Here is a 23,798-nt window from a genome sequence, read left to right as displayed (position 1 = left end):
AGGAAAAGCAAGTGCTACACAGGGGAAGATAACTCACCTACCTTCAGAGTGCATCCTCAGCTGACAAATGCCCCTGCTATATAATAACACATTCTAGTTATAGATACACTTTTTAGATGACTTAAAATATACAAAGCCTGAAACACTTCATCCTCCAAAGCCAGATTTGTACTTTGAATCAATCAGTCATGCAGCTCAGAGTAGGAGAGCACTATGAAGGGAGCAATGGCCTGAAGAAAACTGCCTCAGCTCTAAATGACTGTGGCATCAGGGCTTCTTGATACCCAGTAGAGTATCTTACTCTTAGCTACTAGAATTGTCTCTCTCCATGGTTAGTGACAGTTAATGACATAAAGAAATAAAGAAATAAGGTTAGTAGGTTTGAAAACAAACATGTGACTCTTACATGAAAGAGGACCCAGTTTTGCACTGAAAGAATGTTTCTTGAATTCACTCTTCGCGACACCAGTATAAAACACTATGTTGCCTGAAAGGTATGTAGTAGCAGTGTAGGAGTTGCGGCTCTTGTTCCTGAATATTATAGTGACCTTAAAGTCACTGCCAAGGACTGCCTTTTGCATTTGCAGATCCATCTCAACATCCTTTTGTGGTTGATATGTGCTGGGTTGTGTAGTTTGCTTTTTAACACCGTACATTACAGCAGTCTCCAGAGCCAGTCTTTCTTCTGCTGAGCCTAAAAATAAAAGAAAATCAAATTAACAAGTGAATCAAGAATATTGCATTAGCCCACTCGCAAAAGTGCATGTTTCACACTTCATGGCACTTGAAATTAATGGATGAGAACAGTGAACATCCCTGTGGTAAAGTTAATATTAAGACTTTACAACTTCCATTTGAGATGGTCTTGAAGATTGAAGCTATACCTAACAAATTAATATAGCTTAGTTAATAATAATAATGGAGCTACACTGATTTACTCTGTGCAAACATCTTCTCAGGCCTGGGTAAGGAATGTCTAAACAGCTGTATATAAAGCTTTGAATTGCTTTGTATGCTTCAAGTTGCTCTATGATGGCTCTTTGATTTCACCACTGCTTACTCAGCATGAAGTGTTACTAGTAGCAAACAAAGTTTGTGTTCCTATCAAAATATCTGCAAGGCTGCTGGAGTTAGAAATGAGAGAGTTCCAGAGGGCATGTTGGCAGCATTCCATGCAAAGGAAGAAGTGCCAGAAGTCTGTAAATTCACAGTTCAAGATCTGACTCAGGTAAACCTATGTTGGCACGGTCCCACTCTTTTCAAGTTACCTTCCTGGAACTTGTAGTTCTCGGTAATGTCTACCATATCATCAGTTCCGACTCCCTTGGTCACAATCAGCCTCCCAATATGGGTTGTGTCAATTTTTTCTATCACTTGGGATCCATTTTTTCCCATTCTTGAGTAAATAACATCACTATTCACCTACAAAATCAAACGAGAAAGGATTGAAATACATGGAAGTAGAGAAAGCAAGGGAAGTCACTACAGCACCTCTCAAAACAATGACATACTGGAATCGTAGAATCAGAGAATATCTTGAATTGGAAGGGGCCCACAAGGATCATCAAATCCAGCTCCTGGCTCCACACTCCTGACTCCTCATAGGACAACCCAACATTCAGATCTGCCATGAGGCCTCCCCTCAGCCTCCTCTGCTCTGGGCTGAACAAACCAAGGCACCTTAGCCACTCCTCATACACCTTTTCTTCCAGACCCTTCACTGTCTTTGAATGCTCTCTAACCGTTTGATGCCCTCTTTATGTTGTGGTTCTCATATCTGTCCTCAGTGCCAGAGATGCAACTGCACAGTATGGAGCTCAGTGGGACAACCCCTTCCTTTGCCCAGTATCAGTGCTGGGCCTAATCCACCCCAGGGATGATTAGCCCTTTAGGCTGCCAGGGCACACTGCTGGCTCATGTTTGGTTTGCTGTCAATCAGAACTCCCACATCTCTTTCTGTGGGGCTACCCTCCCTGCATTAAGGTCCTACTACTTACACTGAAATCCCATGTTCAAAATTAGACATACTCAACAACAACGAGTAGATTCATTTTACTATATGCAACTCCAGAACATCAGCCAGAGTAAACCTGAGTTGGCTACAGAAATATCATTTGGACTTGGGGAGCATGATTACACATTCATCACATCTAAAGATTTATTCCAGCGGAGAGTACTTCATAGATAAAATGTATTTATTCTCTTCTGTGCTAAGCTATATACAATTCAGTTTGAGAGAGAGTTGCACTATAGCTGCTGCAGTTCTGGTTGCAACAACTCTGGTGGGGTAAGAGGTTAAAACACCAGGCCAGGTTCCCTCATTCCTCACGGAGATCTAACCTTCTCAGATCTGCCAGTCAGACTGCCCATGTGCGCACTCCCTGACCCATAGCAGCCAAAAGGAACATGGTGAGCAATGATGTCTTTAAAATCACAGCATTAGTTTTGACTGAAATAAGCAGTGAAAGCTGAACATAACCAAGTTTGCTGGCAAGCCAGAGAAGGAGGTCACAGCTAACAAGAATGAGTAGCTAGAGCTGGTGACTCATTTGCCAGCATAGCTGGAATCTGGATGACCACATACTGAAACTTGATCTTAACAGCTTTTTCTGCTTTCTTCATTGGTGAGCTGAGATGAGAGAAATCCACATCACCTATTAGAGCCATATCACACCTACAGGCTTGCATGCCAAAATATAATAATGAGAATAGTCTTTGATGCAGTGAGTATGTCAAACAACTTCTCAGTCCAGAAACTGCAGTGAAGCCCTATCTTCTGTCTCAGCTACAGTCCCACAGATAACGCTCAATGCACAGAATTTTTTCAGGAACATACCTCAGCATAGACAAAAGGAGCATCAAATTGGAAGCAAACGTGACCATGTTTAATGGCTTGAACTGACGCTGGGCCGCACCTGTACATACCTACAGGGGAAAGAGATAAGGAGAGAAATAATCTTTGGGTTTGGTGAAACTTTTCAGTAGCTTCCCCGAACTCCTAAGCGAGAACTTGAAAGCTTCATTTCTGTTGCTATCCCTCTAAACAACACAGACTCAAGCATGAAACTACCTATTGACTTGGTAACTTAATGACATTGTGAAACCCACTGCATGTCTCAAGTGGTTGAAATGCAGTTAAGCTTGGTTTTGGTTTAAGCAGATGGTAATTTCAGGAGAGATCAGCTAAACTGAGAGAAGATCTCATTGCAAATCTGCTGAAAAATGTCTTTCAAGAATTGCATAATTAAAGACTGGGAAGAGACAGTAGTGGCTTTTCACATTTTCTCTCCTTCCTACTGCTTGCTCAGGTAGTTTAACGAGGACTGTAGAGAATGACTGATATATAATGAAAGAGAATTCATTTGATCAGGCTTCTGTACAGGTTCTTCAAAAAATTTGGAAGCCATCATTTGGCAGTGGAACTACATTTCTCATAAGCCAGGTAAGATCATTGTCATACAGGACTTTGTGCACATATGCCAAACATGAAACAAGGCTTGTTTCAGAGCTCAGAACGACTCAGGAGAAGGCCTTGAGCACAAACAAGTGTGGTTGTCTGGTGGAGGGGGTTTTCACAGTCCACACACTGACAATGGTTTAGCTACAGTCACCTCATCATTTACCACAAAAAACCTCAAGTACTGCAAAGAGGTAAGGAGGACTTCAAGGAGTATTACCATCACTGGTTTCTTGGGGTGTACCATCAACAGCCTGCCATCCTCCAAAACCAACAGGAAGATCAGGTCTGGTCATCCAAGCTTCATTCCAGCAATGATAGTTCCTTAGAAAGGAGATGAGATCAGAATACTAAATTCTTGGAAAGAAGCAGAAACACCACAACAAATCTGTGACCTGCCAATTTAGGGTGAAAATGTCTGCTCTTTTTAAAGAATAGATTTTAAGTCTATTGGTCTGATGGCTGTTAGTTAAAACCAAAAGGCCACAATCTGTCATTATAGATCTTTGCCTGCAAGTTGAAGAAGACTTTATTCTTCTACTGTGTGCTGAATGCAAATATAACTGAGATAAGATTTCAGGGCTTGTAGACTATTGGGTTATATGAAGAGTTACACGTACTACAATCTCCTTCCAGACTGATGTCCCTATAAATGGAGCTACAAGATGGCTATAATCCATTCCATCAGTGGAGGACATCTCCAATTCAATATGCCCGCAAAAATAAGCTTTGAATCATCTTCAAGCCAGTGAAACTTGGCATGCTTTATAACTGGTAAGACTGAAACTTTGGTACCTCTACAGAAGAGATTTCAGGATCAATTCAACAATATAGTGTGTAGCTTTCTTTTCATGGCTGAAAAAAAAATACGCTCAGCTGGTTTCCATTTTGGTTGAGAAAAAGACAGGTTTTGTAAGACTGTCCTTATTGGGAATTTCTTGCTTCTCAGACAAGTGAGGGAGGTCACATCTCTGAGAAAGTACAGCTTCCCATGAAAGCTTATGACCATTCTGGACCAGATGATGCCTTAGGGACTAGGACAGTATCACTGGAAGATGAATTTATCAGAGACCTTAATCTATGTGCTCAGGTTTGAAATGCCCTTATTTAGTTGGATGGGCGGCCAAAAAAGAAAGGCCGCTACCGAAGTAATGCCTCCAGCTAATTTTCATGGAAACTACAACAGATACAATGAGAACAATCACACTATTTGGTAGAGTGAATTCTCAGCTACAAACCACTATTTTTTCAACACAGTACTCATCACTAGGCATGATTTTTCACTGGTGATGTACAAGTGCTCTTTATTTTGTGGTGTGACAATTGTGCATTGCCATCTAGAATGTGCCTTGTTTTTCACTGTTGCTACTGCAGAAACACACCACCCACTGCTTCACAGTGCTCATATCCACTGTTTGGTATCCATAAAAACCTAGCTAATACTGATGAATGTCACTGGATGCATTTTTTTTTCTACATAGAGGAATTCAGTTCCAAATCTTTGCTTCCTATGCATTTCCATGTCAGACATCAATTTGTTAGACTGCCCCTCTGCTGCCATCTGCCACATGGCAGCAAAATGTAACAGCATATTGGTGAAAAAGGTTCAACCTCTACTGTCATACCACTGACATCTACCTCTGATGTCATGGGCCAACATATTAAAATAGGAGGCATTACTTTTGGGGCAGGCCTTGTACTACAGCAACATCCCTATGTACACTGGAAGTTTCAAATATCAGCAGACAAGATGGATCCTGTGCCTTTATTCCTGCTGTGTTACCTGTGCCCAATGGAGAGCACAAGAGTTGCACAGTGAAGACAGCAAGGCATTTGAATTTCATTACTGAAAGAAAAAAAAAAGAGAAAGAAAGAGTAGAGAAGAGACAGTTTTGCTTTCAAATTATACATATCCCACATCAGAAATGAATAAAATTACATCAGTGTAGCTGCTGATATAGCCCCTAGCACACACAGTGATATTAGCAACAGGAATGGGGACTGTTAATCTCTGACCATTTCATTAATAATGGGTGAAAACCAGCCACATAGCAGAGTCGTAAGGATCTGAGGCTTGTCTAACAAGACATTTCAAAGTGGAAATGAAAGCTTGGATCAGGGTAAAACTTGTCAGTTAGGAGTGTTAATGAAGCACCACTACAGAAAAAGGAATTATTCAAGGAAAATGACGCACACTCAGAGAATTTTTGATGCTGCTGAGAGAAGTCAATGCTGAATCATGCTAACAGAGCTCACCTGAGGGCTACCTGAGGATGGGGGAGCACTTTACAGCAGGTGGGTTTTTGAAAGCTGAGAGTGACAATACCTACCCTGAAAGTCCACTTTGAATCAAACTTGGATGTGTCATTGACTTTGTGTTCTGAAAAAGACTAATCTGAAAAGCAGGCAGGAGGGAGAGATGATAAAATCAAAGGGGGAGGGGTAACAACGGGGAAAATGGCAGCTCTGCTTCAATTCTGTAATTAGATAATGCAGTATCTTATTTTTCTCTGTTCACTCCAGAAGACAGGACTTTTCGCATTGTATTTTATTTGTGTAGTGTTGAGCACATAGGGACAGCAACTTCTCTAGGTCTGCTGCCATGCAAATAACAAATGCACATCAACACATTGAATGTGAATGAAAAAAAATGTGCTGTTTATAAAGTACATGAGATTCAAGGAAAGGAGGATGAGGGGAACATTTCCCTCTCCAAAATGTGTCAGAAAATTTGCTCTAGAAGTGAGCACAATTGAGGAGCTGGCTCTGCAGTCACAATTTCTTAAATTGAATCTGTACTTGTATTCTACAGAAAGCCCGAGACATTATAGAAAGCAAGAATGGCTATACAGATCAATGTAGTGACCATTAAATATTTACAGAGATAATTACGAATAGACTAAACAAAGCAATGGGGAAATTAATAAAAGATGACCAGGTGGATTTTATGCCTGGAAGACAATTTAAGAAGGGTACTTGCTATTGCTTATGAGGCAGGCACATGCTGAAAACAGTTGCTGCTCTTTCATTAGCAAATAATCCAGGGCATGAGGTTTGGGAGAGACACTGATAACACAGAGAGAAAAACAAGCAGGAAGTGAATGGGAGAGCAGAGGTCTTAGAAGGTCTCAATCCACAGAACACAGGTGAACCCACATGGTGCTGGGTGACTCCAAGCAAGTTTCTGCTGAGGTACTGACACTGTTCTGTTTGGACTTCACAGCAGGAATAGTCTTGATTCCCATCCAAGAGCAATATTCCTTAAGTGTCTTTATATCATCATTAAGAAAGACAAGGAGAACAAAGTAAGGGGACAGAGGCAGTACTGATGGGTCCCAAATCCGGCCAGTTTTATAAAAATAACTTTTTGCGAAGTCTGTGTAATTTTGTATATGTGTTTTGTTGTTGTTGCTCTTTCCTATCCCAAGGGGGACAAAGCTCTTCAATAAAAATAAATAAGTGGCAGATAGCATTCACAGGGAGCCCTGACACTCAGAGATTGATTGGACTGAAAATCCGGGCTGCAAGTATTCCTGAAGTGTGAGGGTATCTAAAACCTGAAGACAGATCAGCTTCAGCAGTACAAGGCAATCAAAATGATATATTAATAAAGAAAAATAGCTTTCTTTCCACTTTGCAAGAGATTATAAATAAAAGTGAGAAATACATTTAAAAAATCATTATAAGTACCTTGAGGTTGTCTTCTTAAAAACAACCAAACAACCAAACAATCAAACAAACAAAAATCAACTGGAAAGCAATAAAAGACTTTAAAAAATAAAATCAAGGTTATACACAAGCCATATAAAGTCTGCATGTAGGCTACCACAGGGTGTTACAAAGTAATGAAGAGAAAGGACACAGAGGAGAAATAAAAAAGGTATGGAACATATATTATGCCCAAAGGGTGATGCACACCATGTACTAATAAATGCATCAGGAGGATAGAAAGGATGAACAAGGCAGTTCAAAAAGTAATCAAGCCAAAGAAAAGCAGGAGGGCAGGTGGAAATGCTGTTGTGAAGTTGAGTATGGATTCCAATGGAACAAGGATGACTTCAGATGTTCTGTCCCTGCCCTAAAAGAATGGAAAAATATAGAACTGATTTCAGAAGCCATGGGAAACAGATGGGAAATGGAAAGATAGGAAAGTACAAGGAAATGTCAAAACTGAGTGAGAGTTGATTCACGGATCAGCTGAAGTGTAGAAGAAGAGATAAGATGGTGAAGAGTATGAAACACGGCAGTGAACAAATTCAACGGCCACACAGAAGTCCAATGGACCTGATGGCATGGACCTATGAGCAGTGAGGGAGCTGGCTGATGTTACTGTGAGGCCACTCACATTTGCTTTTAAAAGGTCTTGGTGACAGAGGAAGGCTCCTGAGGAATTTAAGAAAGCAAACATGATCCTTCTCTTCAAGACAGAGAAGCAGCAACATCCAGGGAACTACCAACTTAGTAGTCTCACTTTGATCCCTGGGAAGGCAACAGCAAATTCAGCTCTAGCTGACTGTGCTTTTAGCAGGGAGCTGGACTAGATGACTTCCAGAAGTACCTTGCAGTCTCTCCTATTGCCTGTGATGTTATGATACAGGGTTTGGATGTAAATGAACCTAATAGCTTTCCTTAAATTGCATCTTGGTAACAGATTATGGAAATTACTTACAGAGGTTACTGCAACAGGTTCAGTCATTTCTTCCACCACAGAATGGATTTATTACAGTTTTAATACAAAGACTTCCAGGGATTAAGTTGTTAATGAAACAAGCTGATGAGTAGCTATGCTGATGAGGTGAAGGTATCATTGACACAAATCAAGTATATTAACACTGAATAAGACAAGTATCTCCTGAATATAGCAATATATACAGAGGTCACATTCACTGCTTCACTCTGAGGAGGAAAGGCTTGAGGCCCGATAACCCTCACATAATTTTTACGGAACAGAACACATAATCAATATGTGCTACACTTCTCCTGTCAGATAGGAGACAGCAAGAGTTTGAGGAGAAAAGTAGAGGACTGCCTTCTCTAAAATAATATGTAGTCCATTTCTTGTTCACAGGGATGTTTCTTTTTATCTTTCTCAACCAAACTGAAATTATTTGGGAAAGCACTCATTTATGACACTGACTGCGTGTACAAAACATCAAAAACAGCTTACAAATACAATAGGTAGAAGCAAAATAAGAAGTCTGCTTTTCCATGGATACTGAAGTATCTCTTTGAACCTGGCTCAAAACTGATGGAAGTGTCCAGCTACCACCGTCTTCCATTTTGGGAACCAGTCTTACCCTAACGAGCACAAATACATGTCAACTCTCCTTCAGCATGCTGAAATGTACACTACTGAATGGTAATATTAGGTGATCTCATAGATCTCCTATGGCTTGTCTCTTTAAATGACAAGCACTTCATTATCCTATCATCAGTTCATTGTGTTTTCTGCAAGCTAGCAATGTTCTTTATTGAAAAGAGAAATAAATAAACCACATACATTTCTTGTTATGTTTCTTACTATGCATGTAGTTGGTGCATTAAAGGCATTTGCAAGGAAAACTCACCAGATAGAGTCTTTGGTCAATCTGTTGTCCACCTGCCCTTCATCATCCAGAAAGAAGTCCAACTGTAAATTGGCATTGTTGTCATGGGCAGAAGAATAATTGGTAATGAGCCTTGCAGGTATCCCCAGGCACCTCAGAACTGTGTCAAACATGGAAATGTAATGCGAAAACATAAAGAGAAAATATTAATAATAAGAATAAAATGGGAAAACTCAGCCAAATCAGCCCAAATGATGGCTCCTATCTTCCTTTATACAGAATATGTTAAGCATTTTGTTTGGTCCCCAAATGCTAAGCATTCAAGACATGTAGTGGTACAATTGCTTAAGTGGCCAGCTACCAATAGTCTTGCAAGCTGACCACACATCAGCTTTTCAGGGCAAATCTGGATGGAATGGATCAAACGTGGTATAAACAAAGAAAAATAACTTCGAGCTTCCATGGAATGCAAAATACATTAGGACTCCTATTATCAGCAAGCCAGGAGAATTAAGAAAGACTGTGCTAAAATGAAGATGAATACAAAAGGTTTCCTGGTTGATCTGGAGTTTCCCTGTTTTGGAATATGCTACCATAAGGGGTCTGGAGAACATAAAGAATAAGGCAGAAACTGATTGCTAACAAGGGAGAAAACTGCATTACTTGCAAAAGAAATGTCAGAGTGTGAGTCTGAACAAAATGCATTACATAATTTGTATTGATTTCTAAGCAATAGTACTTTGGAGCCAATGGTGTCTTCTCATAAGGGATCTTAAAGAGGAAGATAAAAAACAAATAAATGTTCAAACCACCGCAGTGTAGCTGACAACCCTTGCCCTCAGCTGACAAGAGGTGAAGTTGGGGCATGTGAGAAAGCTATGGCTATATCTGAAGTGCAGCACTGAGTCACTAAACTTCTGTGTTTGTGGTGCGCCCTGGCTGGTAGACATGGAGCACAATCCAAGAGGGAAGTGGAGACACAGGGTGACATATCATCTCAACCTGTCCAAATGAAATGCTGTGACTGCTGTGGGTTCTGATTTAGGAGCCAATGTGGTTCTGAAGGAAACAGAGGACTTTTTTTTGGATAAGGGAAACATTTTGGTCAAAAACTGTATTTTTAAATAGTTCCAGTGCCGCAGTATTGAACGACCCTTTCTGATACTGCTTGGTTTTGTATATTCATTAGTGTCACTACTGTGACTCTCAATACAGAGTAGCTCCACACATTCATTTCAAGTTACTGGATGAAAAATTACCTGAATGCATCCAATACCATATGTACCTATTGATTAAACTTAATTCAAGCACGTTCCCAGGTTTCCACCACATGAGCCATCAGGGTCCATTGAAAATAATTTGTCTGACAATTTCAAGATTAATGAGCACTTTTTAGAATGTTTTAGCATTTTTAATGGATGACTACTCAGAGTTTACAAAATAGTAACCTTGGAAAGCTGGACTGGTCACAATGATAAAACACTGGCAGCTGAAATAAAAAATGCAAAATACAACTTTAAACAAGACTTTAAGTTCAGCATGTTTGTTTGGGCCTTTTCTGTCCTCTCTCTGGAGTTGTCAGCAGCTGGACTATGCAACAATAATGGCTTGCAACAGATTAGCCACTGTACAATGTTTTAATTTCATAATGCTCAACAAACTTTATACTTCAGTAAGCCTCACAGTATGAAGTCCCAGGTCTCTGGCTTGACTAAAGTAGTCAGCAAACTGAATCTAATTTTGGTCCTGATAAATACAGCTCTCCATTTAACACAGTAGGCTCCAGACCTCCACAGCATTGCCCCAGATTCACAGTGGCCTACAGGCAAAATACTGTGTAGCAGAGTTTCAGGGCCAGTGCAGGAGGAAAATGAGAGAGCCCGTATGTATGTTTGGGATATAGGGACAGAAAGAAGAGGCACTGGTAGCAAGAGAAGGTGGCCTGTGAAAGTCACTGTGATGAACTGCATCTATCAGAAACACTTGCAAGGGCCTTTCTGAACTCACTGTGCTGTGCAGAGATGGAGGAGTATCAAGTACAGTTCATACAATCTCAGGCAGAGAAGGAAGTAGACAACTCTGAGGCTCCTTGGATGGATTGATATTCCCATGGCACCAGAAATAAAATGAACTATTTCATATGTGGAAGGATAGAGCACCCGCCAGAGTCTCCCTAAATCAAAACACAAACCTCTCCAGATATATGAAAGAGAAGCAGAGAAACCTGAAATGGAATCCTCCCCTGGAGCTGTGAGAAGTGTGTGCCAGCAGAGGGATAGGTGGTCAGAACAGAGCTTTATTTCTGAGGTCCCTACTGTTTTGAATAGCTCTTGAACTACCTGAGGTAATTAAAATGAGTTACAAAATTCTGTTACCTGAACAGAAGGAAAACTATACACTGAATGAAATACATGTATATGGGACAGGCAAAAATAAAGTGAAAATACAGAGATACCCAGGGTTGCACAAGGATGAAGAGCCAGACTTGTAACATGTTAATTATTTAACTTCCATGTTTGCAGACGATGGGTGATTAAATCTCCTTCATTTTTGTTAAAAGTACAATGTAAAGAAAAGTATGATGCTACTTCTGAAGACATCAACATGTAATAGTGTTGAGAGAGATGTAAAAGGGAAAGGCTTCATGGGGAGTTTTTCTGCAAGTTTCTTTCCACATCTTAAATAGAAGAAGCAAAGCTTCAGCTTCAGCTGTGGCTGAGAAGTACTTAATGCAAAGAAGAATCCAAGCCTGCAAAAATGCCCTGTGTATCCCCTTGGTCCTAGGCTGATCTGGTGCCCCCTTCGGTCTGACACTTAAATACATGAGCTGTAAGTGCCTCTAGGGGAGATCCCTACATTTAAGCCAGACTCACTTTTATTTTCTCCTATTGGCTTGTCCCATAAGCAAAGGAACTGTTTGGCTCTATATTAGCAAAGAGCTTTTGACACACACATTGCTCCCAGTGCCTTGTCCCCACTGTCCCTATAAATGTATCTTTTACATAAACAGTGTCTTTTTTTACCACTATTATACCCCAGTGTGTTCCCATGTTCAGGGAGTATTCATTTGGGATGATGCTGTTAGAAAGTGCTAGACAGTTAAAAAAACTCCAGCCTTTCTGGAGTAGAAATACCTTCGCAATACCCCATATCGAGTAATAAGTCTTCCGTTGTAGATTTAGACACTAAGGTCTTTGTTCATCTCACATTTCCTAACAGAAACAGAGAACAGACCAAAAGACTAACGTTCACACCCCAACTTTAGTCTCTGTGATTCAATAAATTCATTTTCCTGTATTAAAAAGTAGTTAATATATCATTCTGGAAGTGCAGCTATTGAGTCTATTTTGGCCATGCATTTTTAAATATCTTTACCATTTACTCCTAATCATCACAGAGCCAGGAAGAATTTTAGCTAGCTTAACCTAAAAGCTCATTCTGCTATATAAGAATTGCATAGCAGCATGAAGTTTTTCTCACTGATACTTACACGTGTTGAAAACACCAGCAAAGACCCAGCACTGTCCATATCGCACTGGCTGCTTAGAACTGTAATATTCCAAGAGGATGTCCACACTTCCTGTCCAGGCTGAAGGTGGGACTCCATAAGCATAGAGATTGTCCCATGATCCAGCCAAAACACCATTTTCATCCTTGGAATTGATCTATAGACAAAGGAAATGAGTTTTAGGGGTGTCAGAAGCTGAATAATAAAGAGCTCTTTAACCCAGCAGACCAAGATAGGACAGGAGAGACTGAATACAGCTACGTTTAGGCTAGAAATAACACAGAAATGTTAAATTATGAAGGTAGGAGATGAACAGAACAATCTTTCTAAGGGCTGTGGTGGATTCACCATCACTGAATAATTTTGAATCAAGATCAGGCACTTAAAAATAATATTGAAATTAAATCACTGCAATGAGCATTCACCTGGCTACTTTAGTACATTTTATTAACACTACACATGCTCATTGCTATGTATTTTTAATAAACACGATCAGTTTTAAATTCATAAGCAAGCCTCAGAAGTGTTGAATCAGCTTCCTTCCTAACATCACCTGTTTTTTTTCCCTGTAATTTTCTCTCTTTATTTTAATAAAATCCCTCCCAATTTAGAGTGGGCAGAGAGAAGAATCAGTCCACTGTTATTTTTACAGTGGAAACTAATTTCTTCAGTCCAGCACATGTGAAAACAAGAAGGAATATGCTGTGCAGGTTTTCCCTTGGTAAGATTACACAAAGCATGGAGTTTTGCTGACTAATGGCTATACTGATAGGCATTAACGAGCAATACATCTCCAAGCTGCAATTTGAACCAAACCAGTTGAGGCTGTGCTAAAAGCTCATTCGCTCTGTACCTTTTAATTATGTTAATGCGGAACAGCTACATGCCAGCCAAATAAATCACAATTCTCATTTAAAAGCTTTTGGCTGGATTAACTACCGTTTTATAATTAGAAAATCGACTTCCCATGAACCCTAAGACTGAACGAGATAAGTATTCAAAGTCATAACCAAAGGGTTAAGGGGTTGTGCCCATCTCTCATTGTTGTGGAAAACATGCCAAGAAAAGAGGCACTTCAAGGACAGGACAGCATTTCGATCTTTAGGCTCTCTGCTGGTTGTGAGGAGTGGAAAAAGGGAGAACATCTAATGATAATAGCTCAATGACCAGCATAATGTCCCAGAAAGCAGAAGGCAACAGTTCAGACTTCCAAAAGGCAGACAGGAGTGGACGCATCTGTCTTTTATATCCTGGATGAGTCTTCCAGCTTGAATATTAGAGATGGGTCTGATGTTACACACACAGTAAGACTCTTGATGCCTAACATCTGGAAGGAATGGAGATGCGGGAAGCCTTCTCCCTACCCTTTGCTTCTGTAAATTTTGGATACTTCCATTCTGGGTATAGAAAGTTATGTGGGCCCTGTACTTCAGAGCTCAGATCTCTTATCGCATTCTCCTGGAGCCAAGGTACCGCATGTAAATGTTGACAGTTTAATGAGGCCATTAGTGCTGGGGTCCACTCATAGTCTCTCAGTTCCTCATCCCAAATTCCACCCATCATGGTGCTTCACCATGCATGAAAGAAATAGCTTTCTCAATACTCTCAGCTACCAAAAGGTAAGCATGGCGTTGTAAAAAATGTCAGCATATGTAGAAATGCAACATTTAAAAGTGGCTTTTGAGGCTCCACTCGCACAATGCTGAACTGACATAAAGATTTCACCTTTAGTGGAGTGAAATAAAGTGCCACATCCCAGAGGTCAGAATGGATAGAAGATCTGGCACCTTCTGCAATGAGGACGTGAGGGCATGGAGGTCATTAAGCCAACGTAGCTTTGATAAGAGACTCACTTCTGACACATCCTGGGCATCTATTACATACCATTGCAGAGGCAACACGGCAGATTTTGATTGGGTTTCCACGCCCAGACAACTCCAGTTCCGCCTTGTCCATCAGGAAAAGGCAAGCATCCAGAATGTTTTCTTCAAACTAGATAAAAAGAAAGAAAGAGAGAACTAGAGGGCAAGTTAAGTCACATTTTATTCTGAAAAGCAAAGGCAAAGTTATTTTTCACTGTTGTTATAATAGCTGATCAGCTTCAAAATCAGTTGGCCAGGTCAAAGTTCTGTGTTTAAAAATACAAGTTTTCTTCTAGAATAATTGCCCACATATAGCAAAAAAAATGTGAGACGCTTTAAGGGAAAAGAGAGCGTCATTTTCAATTCAATCTCAGTCTGGTTTCCAGAAGGTTAAAATGACAACATAGCCTTTCTGACAGGACATAAAATTTTAAGTGCTAACAAGTATATAATAGGAAGGTATTATAATAATAACTACAATAAGCTAGTCTGCTCTCTAAGGACTTCGTGTCCTTCACAGATTCCAGACCTGTTAATTTCAGAACTTTCCTGATACATTCAGCGCAACGCTGAGTTGACCAATAAATGATTTACCACAGATAATATGAAGAGACTTAAATTTTAAACTACAATAGTAAAATGTTTAAAATTAACAAGCTGAAAGCTAATGAAACAGATTAATCCCGGTTTCTGAAACTTAGATATAAAAAATACCAAGTGACCTAAAGTAGTCTTCTTCAAAAATAGAGTGGAAAGGTACAGTTTCTTCGATCCAGCATGAACAAGCACAGGAATGAATTGAGGGCAGAGGTGCCTAAATAGACCAGAAACCATTTGTCACAGAACTTTCCCTGTGATGTATTTCATTTTCCTTAGGAGAAACTGCATAGCAAAGGAAAATATCTCTGTCCCCTGGAAAATGGTAGGGGACAAGGAAACACACATTAATAAAAAAACATCTTCCAGTGTCACTGAAAACACAGTATTATATTAGCATTCAAAGCTGTAAAAGAAACTCCATTCAGCTTGTCCCCTTGCTATATTCAGCTTTATGTCCTTCATTTGCATCCTTAGAGATATGGTTCATGCTAACAAGATTTTTGCTCCTGTGCCCAGCTGCAACGAGAGCTGTATTGATTTTGAAACCATCTCCAGCCTGGTTTAAGGCTCCTCAGCAGATGAGGGTGATCTGAGATTTGCATCCTGCAGAAGGCAAAAAAAAGTCCAGGCCAAGCTGCTGACCTGGTAGCATGGGAAAGGCAGAGGCAGGGTGAAGCCAGAGAGCTGAAGAGGAAGCACTGAAGAATCAAGACAGCTTTCGGTGCTGCAAAAAAGATGGGAGGGATGGGGGTAACATCCTTGGAGAGTACATGCCTCCTTTGGCCTCTCCCTTACAGGCACCAGCTGAGCTCTTGCATAAGCACAAAAAAAGCACCTCTGTATCTCATCACTTTCATCCTTTTCCTGTCCAAGAAACGTTTACTTTTTGGCCTGCATGGCTCTCATTACTCACCAAACTGCCACAGTACGTATCCTTTTAAATGAATCATAGAATCATAAAATGTCTTAGTTTGGTAGGGAACTTGAAGCCCACCTAGTCCCAACCTCTGCCATGGGCAGGGTTGACATCCACCAGCTCAGGCTGCCCAGGGCTCCATTCAACCTGGCCTTGAACAGATCCAGGGATGGGACACCCACAGCTTCTCTGGGAAAAAAAAAAAAAAAAAAGGTGTAAAAAATGGTCTCCCTCCTGCTTATAAGCTCTTCTTAGATACTGGAAGGCAGCAATAAAGTCACCCTAAAGCCTTCACTTCTCCAAGCTAAACAAGCCCAGCAAGCATCCTCCAAGGCAGCACACCTCTCTCCTCATGTTTCTCAGCTCTGCCATGCACACCAGCACTGAATTATCTTCTTTGGAAGTTTGCTAGTATGTACCATCTCATAGTCTTCTTGAGCAAAACTGAATTCTTAGTGTTCAGGGAAGGAAGGAAGCAGGTCAGGGGCTCCAAGTGTCCTACTCCTAGTATTGTATAATTTCTAGGAGTCTGAATAATTTTATACTATTTGTCACCATTCTACTCCAGTGATACGTGCTGTAAGCAATGTCAGGTGAATGGCAGAGCTGGGGAGATCCTGCTTCCCAAGGAGAACAGACAGACAGTATCAATTCTGGGCCGTCATAGTGGCCTTTTCCTGCTTCAGGTTCACCCTTCTTTTGGCCTGGCCCAAAGATTTATCACTTTCACCGGGATCAAAAAGAGCTTTCTTTTCTTCAAGTCATCAGCAGTGTCTAAGAGCTGAGTTAAATCAATAAGAAGTTTAGCTTGCAAATTAAATCTCTCTTATCTACAGTTTATGAGACACCGTCAGTCTTGCCAGCACATACAGGAAGACTAAAGAGGAAAGAAATTACTATCAGAGTTGTTGCCTTCCACCTTAGCATTTACAAAATGATATAAATGACTGTGAAGTAATTACATTAATAGGAGGAGGGACATAGGACAGGCTGTAAAGTCTAGCTGCCTTATGCTAATGCAGCAGCGTAGGTTGCAAAGCACCGTAACATGGGCTAAAGCCAGTTTTGCCTTCCATTACTTGTTAAAAACACTAAATCACTAAATCAAACTAAATTAGTTTCCTGCTTTCAATCTTGGCATGAAAATTATATCTAGAGGGAAGCAGAACAGACACATAACACACGTAAAGCTGAGTACCCTTGAAATATCAAGTGAAACAGCAGCCAAGACAAGTAGGCAGCCAGAACAGATCAGCAGACATAGGCCAGGCACTGGCACTGTCTACTTGACACAAGCTGAAATGGGAACAACCTAAATTCAGGACAAAGGAAATTTGGCACAGCCACCTTGAAAAGACCATGGAAGGAAGACAAAGCAAGAGAAAACACAGGAAAAGAGGCTCTGCCTGCACATTGGCCTTCAGTGGGCATTCCCCTTTCATGCTAACCTGCTTCTAGTAGAAAAACTTCAAACCAATTAAATCCAAGAAAGAGGGGCTGCATCAACTTTTGCACTGGTGGAACTAGGTCTGTGTTTCCCATAGCTGGTAACAGGCAGGCATGATCTAACCTTAACAAATGCACATGTCACAAAATGTTGTTTGTGCTGTGGGCTCATGTGGACATGATTAAGCTCAACATGTCAACAAGCTTCCAATATTTCTCAGCTGGAGAGCTCCTATGTGCCTTGATTTCTTCCAAAGCAAAATTTCTCCTCAGTCTCCCTGGGGCTTTTCTTAGTGACTGGCAATTTGCACATCCTTAGAAGAAAGGAATCACAGTCATGTTACAAGGCACATCCTCATCCTGAATCCTCATTCATTACAACCATGTTTCAAGTGTTCTGTTGTATTTTCTTCCTGAGTCCATTTTTCTTGCCTTTCCTCCTCTCAAGTTGATGCTGCTCATTAAAGAAGGCAGCTGTGAGAATGATCTCCCACTAATAATCCAGTTTTGAACTGCATGTTCCTTTTTAATTTACAACCTCAGTTAAAGCTTTCAGCTGTCATCGTTCAAAGAAATTTTTGGCCTATGAATATTACTATGCACAAGTCTATCTGTATTTTTGGGTAAGACCATATACCTTACAGCTCTATGACTGTATGTAGCCTTATGCTTTTTACTAACAGTGTTGTAAAGGGCTGTTTATGATACGTACACACAGCCTGTATGTATGATGTAGCCATAACATAGGGTATATCTGCTGCTAGTGTTTTTATTCACTTACAGCAATGCTCCTCATTTTAACATAAAATATTGCTAAAAATGAGGAAAACTCATGTTTTAGTGGAATTAGTAGGGTAGCATCAGGAAAACCATATCCTTTACCACTCTGAACCAGAAGGATAAACTGCGTTTAGTTGTAAGATGCCCATTTCACCCTCACAAAAATACTGATGGGCTCTGGGACAACTGTTGGCTTTCATGCAGTTTTTCATGCCACATTAAGCTGTCACATGGGCAACAAAAGGTGCACCACAGCTCAGGGTGGAAATCAAGATCTCCAGTGCCAGACAGCACCGGAAGGAAAAGCATACGACAAAGGGATGTGGAGCAGCTCTAACCTCACTAACTGAGCTGCCTCCCAGCAAAACCAAATAAATAATGCAGTTTCTCAAGGGAGGGTGGTGTTTGTGTCAGGAAGGTGCTGGATTTGCAGAATATAAGCACCTCAGGCCAAACCACTATAGGCCATAAATTCAGCATCTTAGGATATAAATCTAGCAGCTGGTTGAAGCAACACCTTCCATTTCCAGCTACTCGTTCCCCTCTCTCCCTCCCCTACATCTGTCACAGAGTGAATCCCAAATCTAGGAGCAGCAGAGCGCTCCTGAATAACAACCCAAGGGAAAAAAAGAAAAAAGAAAGGCACTGCTTGTTCAGCTTGGTCAGCTCTCTGATCTGATTCATTGCACGGCTGTATAAACACTTGCAGAAGGAAGGAAGGGCCAGGAGGGGGCATTTTTGGTCAACTTAAAGGCACACCCAGCTTTGGCCTCGGGATCTGGTTCTCCCTCTCTCTCTCAGATGCACCCTCAGTTTATGGAATTGCTTCCCCCTCACCTGTTTTAAGGATTATTTTTAGCTTAGACAGGATCTCTTTCAAACCCCACAAACAACAACACTGAGGCAACCAGTGGAAAGGTGCAAAGGCAGGAGTTCCCTCAGGCAGCAGCTGTGGGAAAAAAGATGGAATTGCACCCTTAAATGAGGAAGCAAGAGTGATGTGAGTTTAAAGAGCTCTCTAATGCAAGCACAGTGGCAATCCATCCAGCTTAAGCTTTGAGGTAGTCTTCATCTCAGGGAGAGAAAGCAAAGCAAGAGGGTCCCTTCTGCAAGGCTGTGCTGGGGATGTGCAGTGAGTGCTGAATGGATACATCACTGTGGCATGAAGGAAGTACTTCAATACCTTCTTAATAATGCTGATGTGAAAAAACAGGAGGTAAGGTGAGCCATGTCCAATAACTGTCCATTGGAATACCCCTGAGTGACAGTCAGAGTTAGCTTTGCTAAATTTGATGTTGCTTTTGAATGCTTTTTTCCTATTCTTACACAACAACTTAACTCTTTCATCCCACAGGGACTTTCAGGCTGTCTAGTGATTACAAAGAGATTGAGATAGAACAGGTAAGCAGTAAGGGGTTGATAACATTGAAGGCATATCACTACCACACGCCAGTCAGCCAGGACCGTGCTTTCCACATCTTTGGAAGCTGAAGTTGTAAAGTCCAGACAGCAATGGGAGAAGTTCTCCCCTTTGTCACTATGGTAAGGAAATTTAAAACTCTGGGACCAAACCTTGGTTTGTAATAGGAACCCTAAGAAAAGCTGACTCCTGAAAAAATGAGAATTACTTCCGCCAAGTTGCTGGAACTGAAAGGAAGAGTCGAAAGGGAATACAACCTCTTGCTAAATAAATAATCTTCTTGTCTTTCACCAAATCAGTCTGATCCTGAAGCAGCAGTAACACAGCAACAGAAATGCTGCTCCATAGTGAAAACCTCAGTTAACGATTACAGCTTTCAACAGGAAGCCTCTTAGTATCCGAAATGTGCCCCTAAAACAAGATCTTTAAATACTAGCTATTATAACGTTGCTTTTCTGGATTATATGTATTCCCACTTCATACAATTTTAAAAAACTATACCCCCTTGTGTTTCTGAAGGAGAGACCAATAATGCATTCCAGAGCCCACAGTCTCAACCACAGTCTGCTGTCGATTAAATTCATTTGCTGTCCTACTGGGAGCAGTCAGAGAAGGTCCAAATAGCTCACCTGACCGTAACTCCAGCTTCTTAATTTTACTTCATTGACGTCTCCATGGAAAACAATACCAACATCATTCAGGACATATTCTTCCCTTTCCTTCTCGTCATCCAGGTACACGGCATCCACTGTATCAATTTATCCAAAACAAACATCAGCGCCGCCACTTAGACTTCATATCGGGCAGATAAAAATAATTAGCATACAGTACAGCCATATTTGATGAGATGTGCCCATCACCCATCAAACAAAACATCACTTGCTTCAACAGAACACAAACATAAGGAGATGGTGACCCTGGTTAGAAATAGGATACACAACTTAAAAGCACGCAAGATGCAAAATTGCTGACAAATCCTGCCTCTTTTCTCAAGATCTGAAAGCTATGATTAAAATGTCGTATCTTATCAAGAGTTTTATGACTACTGTGAACCACTAAGTTAAAAGCTGGAGCACCATGACGCAATTCTGCATCTGTACAAACAGATCAAAGAACAATTTCTAACCTATTAACGTTAATGGAAAGCAGTTCAAGTCAAGGGATCTAAAGAAAAATCTGTAGCACATCACAAAAATTGGAATACAGCTTTTATAGTGTATTAACAGAAGAGTTTGATTGCTTTTCTTTACATAAGTTTTTGACTGCAGTGTTCCTCCCTCACATAGCTTGACTGACCAGCCAATATGAAGAGAAAGCACAAAATTACACCCAATCATACAGGTTGGAAGGGACGTCTGGAAATCAAGATCAATCTCCCTGCTAAAGCAGTTCCCCCAAGTATGTTGCATGGGAAAGTGTTCAGCTGGGTTTTGAATACCTTCAGGGACTGAGACTCCACAACCTCTCTGGGCAGCCTGTTCCAGTGCTCCGTCACCCTCAAAGTAAAGAAGTTCTTTCTCTTGTTCAGGTGGAACTCCCTGTGTTCCAGTTTGTACCTATTGCCCTTTGTCCTGCCAGTGGGCATCACTGAAAAGAGCCCTGCTCCATCCACTTGACACCCAACCCTTAGATATTTATCAGCCCTGATAAGATCCCTCCTTAGTCTTCTCCAGGCCAAACAGTCCAAGGTCTCTCAGTTTGTCCAAATGAAAACTGGAAGTATTCGGAAGACATCTTCATCAAAACATATATAAAACACACATTCTAGATTGGACTAATAGCAGTCAAAAGAATATAAGTGGATCCTCATCCTGCAAAGAGGATTCACATACTTAAATAACCCATAGTTAACATATATAAATAACCCTGAACTACATGAAACTATTCAGATGTTCATGGGTAGACATGAAATGGGTGGGAAATTCTGTGATGTTAGAACAGTTGAGGATTTATTTTCTGTGCCAACAACGATATTTTGTGACTAAGAGGTACGACTTAACATTTAATGGTTTGGGAATTAATTAATTTGAGGAAATCAGTAATGAGGCACCAGATAACAAATAAAAGAGAAGCAGTAACCTGTGAAGGTGTGATATGGGCTAGTGCAAACCTGCCACTTACCACTGTCATAGAGGCTTTCTCTTGCATCTTACTACAAATTACTATGGGGTTATTTCGCTTTAAAAGCCTATTGATTTGTTGTATTTTGTTGAAATTCAAATCAGATTTGTACTTCCTTCTAAAACTCATCTTCAAGAGATTCTCCATTTGCCCACAAAACTGCAATTCAGCTGAAAAACAGCTAAAATCTGAAAAATCAATGGCAAAACTCACACTGACTTCAAGTAGGTGAAGAGTTTTGCCAGTCTGTACACCTGAACCTGCTGGATATATTTTTTTTTAGCAAATGTATTTAAATCCATGTGTCTATATATACAGAAGGGATTATATATATAACATCAAGAGCTTCACACTGGTGTGCAAGGAATGATATGGAAGCAGGTAGTGGATTGAAGAAGGTTTTTTTCGCATTTGAGAAGATCAGTGCTTTCCATTGTGCTTTTGACAGGGTTGCTGTACAGGCTCGGCAGGCCACATCAGAATCAGAGCAGATAGAAAAGCAGCAGGTTTTGCCTGGTTTCCCCTGAGGCAGGCAGGTCTGAGGCTCTCTCTTTGTACAGAGGCATGGTGCTACATACCTGGTCTCTAAGGGCTGGGTTGTAACAAGGGCTGTTCATAAGTCTGGCGCTACCTACAACCTAGTCAGTCTGCACCCAGGCACAAAGCAGAAGATCATGAATTTACAATGAGAGGCTACCAGGTGACAGGAAGAGAGTTAAGACCTGACAGTGGATCCAAAGGCTATGGTCAGTTATGCCAGCAGTGACATGCATACTTCAGAAGCACCATACTACATGACTTTCTTGAGGCCCATTTCCCAGCTCCAAGCAAGTTTTGCACAACATCCCATCAGAAATGTTGCAGATGTTGCAAATCACACAAGGCTCTGTGTCATTAGGATGGATGTGCCTGGTTTGCTTATGGAGCAATTACATGTATTGACTCGCTGAGCTCTGGGTTTTATCAAAGCACGTGTATACAAACAGTAAAGAAAATGCATTTCAAGGAGTACAACTCACACCTGCTTCAGTACAGTTATGCATTCAGCAGAGTGCATACACATGCCTTCTTGACAGCTGTTGTTTTCTTTCAGGGATTATAAATATCAATATTGATCTCGTTGGTATCAATTGAGACGCTTACGTTATTTCAAGACGGCGTGATCTTTGCTAAATCAGATGAAAATTGATTAACTTCTCTGTCAATTCTTTTAAATTATTTCTATTTTTTGATAAAGTAAAACGGGCCTCTGTGTTCCACATAAAAGCCAGCTGCTTTGATTTCTGACAGCTCTTACTACCCCTGAGAACTGTTTAGAAGAAAATATGAGGCATTTGTGACTACTTTGATGCTAAGCATGCTCTACATAGTACAACTCCTAATTATTTGGTGCAAGCAGAATTTCACATCTGACAAACGGAAGAATTCCAAGAAAAAGCACCAGGTTTGTTTGTTCTTTTCTCTAGCAGTTTAAGCTTTTTCTACTTACTTCTTTTATCCTGGGAAATTACTAAGACCTTAGCAGTGCTACAAAGAAGCAAATAATCCTCTATGTTTCTTTGAAGACAGATAAGGTGAAAATACACTCCAAGTGAGGACAGTAGTGCAGGAGAGAAATCCCACTGAATGCAAGGTCATGCAATCATAGAATTATGGAATGGCCTGGGTTGAAAAGGAGCACAATGATCATCTGGTTTCAACCCCCTGCTATGTGCACGGTCACCAACTACCAGACCAGGCTGCCCAGAGCCACATCCAGCCGGACCTTGAATGCCTCCAGCTCTTGCTGGGAGGCGAACACCACTGTGGCAAACACACTGCAATAAGAGCTAAAACAGATATCTACAAAGTCCATTCCACTCATGACCAAGCTTAGGATGATGCTGTGCAAGGGCTGTTTCTTGCCTATGTGAATGTAGAAGAGATGTGAAGCTCTGAATTTGTGAATTTTTGAATTTTTGGTAGAAGACATTCAATATATGGCTACAAACTACAGAAAATGTTACTGAGTCAAATTTGGATGCCTGATCACATTTAACATTTTGGAGACATATTATAGTGTGCATGATGGTGATGGATGGTGATGGATGAACAGTTAGCCTAGATGACGTTAGTGGTCTTTTCCAACTTTAATGATTCCAT

At 40.7% G+C, this 23,798-nt stretch overlaps 1 protein-coding gene across 15 annotated transcripts in view; it reads right to left on the bottom strand.

Moving 5' to 3' along the window:
• F13A1 (coagulation factor XIII A chain) overlaps positions 1–23,798 on the bottom strand; it is a 208,662-nt gene that overhangs the window by 11,726 nt on the left and 173,138 nt on the right. For 13 of the 15 annotated variants that reach the window (XM_085537783.1, XM_085537781.1, XM_085537785.1 and 10 more), the window contains 8 exons: positions 20,165–20,283; positions 14,396–14,503; positions 12,494–12,668; positions 9,025–9,163; positions 3,678–3,781; positions 2,837–2,925; positions 1,269–1,422; positions 407–694 (listed from right to left, as the gene is read on the bottom strand). In XM_085537783.1, the coding sequence (XP_085393909.1) occupies positions 407–694; positions 1,269–1,422; positions 2,837–2,925; positions 3,678–3,781; positions 9,025–9,163; positions 12,494–12,668; positions 14,396–14,503; positions 20,165–20,283 (1,176 nt within the window). Of the gene's footprint in view, positions 1–406; positions 695–1,268; positions 1,423–2,836; positions 2,926–3,677; positions 3,782–9,024; positions 9,164–12,493; positions 12,669–14,395; positions 14,504–20,164; positions 20,284–20,973; positions 21,270–23,798 lie in introns of those variants that run through there. The other 2 variants (XM_085537793.1, XM_085537791.1) reach the window with 2 other exon arrangements.

Source organism: Coturnix japonica, chromosome 2 (genome assembly GCF_054131305.1).
Source record: "Coturnix japonica strain WE chromosome 2, WE-NBRP24, whole genome shotgun sequence".
Lineage (NCBI taxonomy): Eukaryota > Metazoa > Chordata > Aves > Galliformes > Phasianidae > Coturnix > Coturnix japonica.
This window is presented reverse-complemented; position numbering and strand designations above follow the sequence as displayed.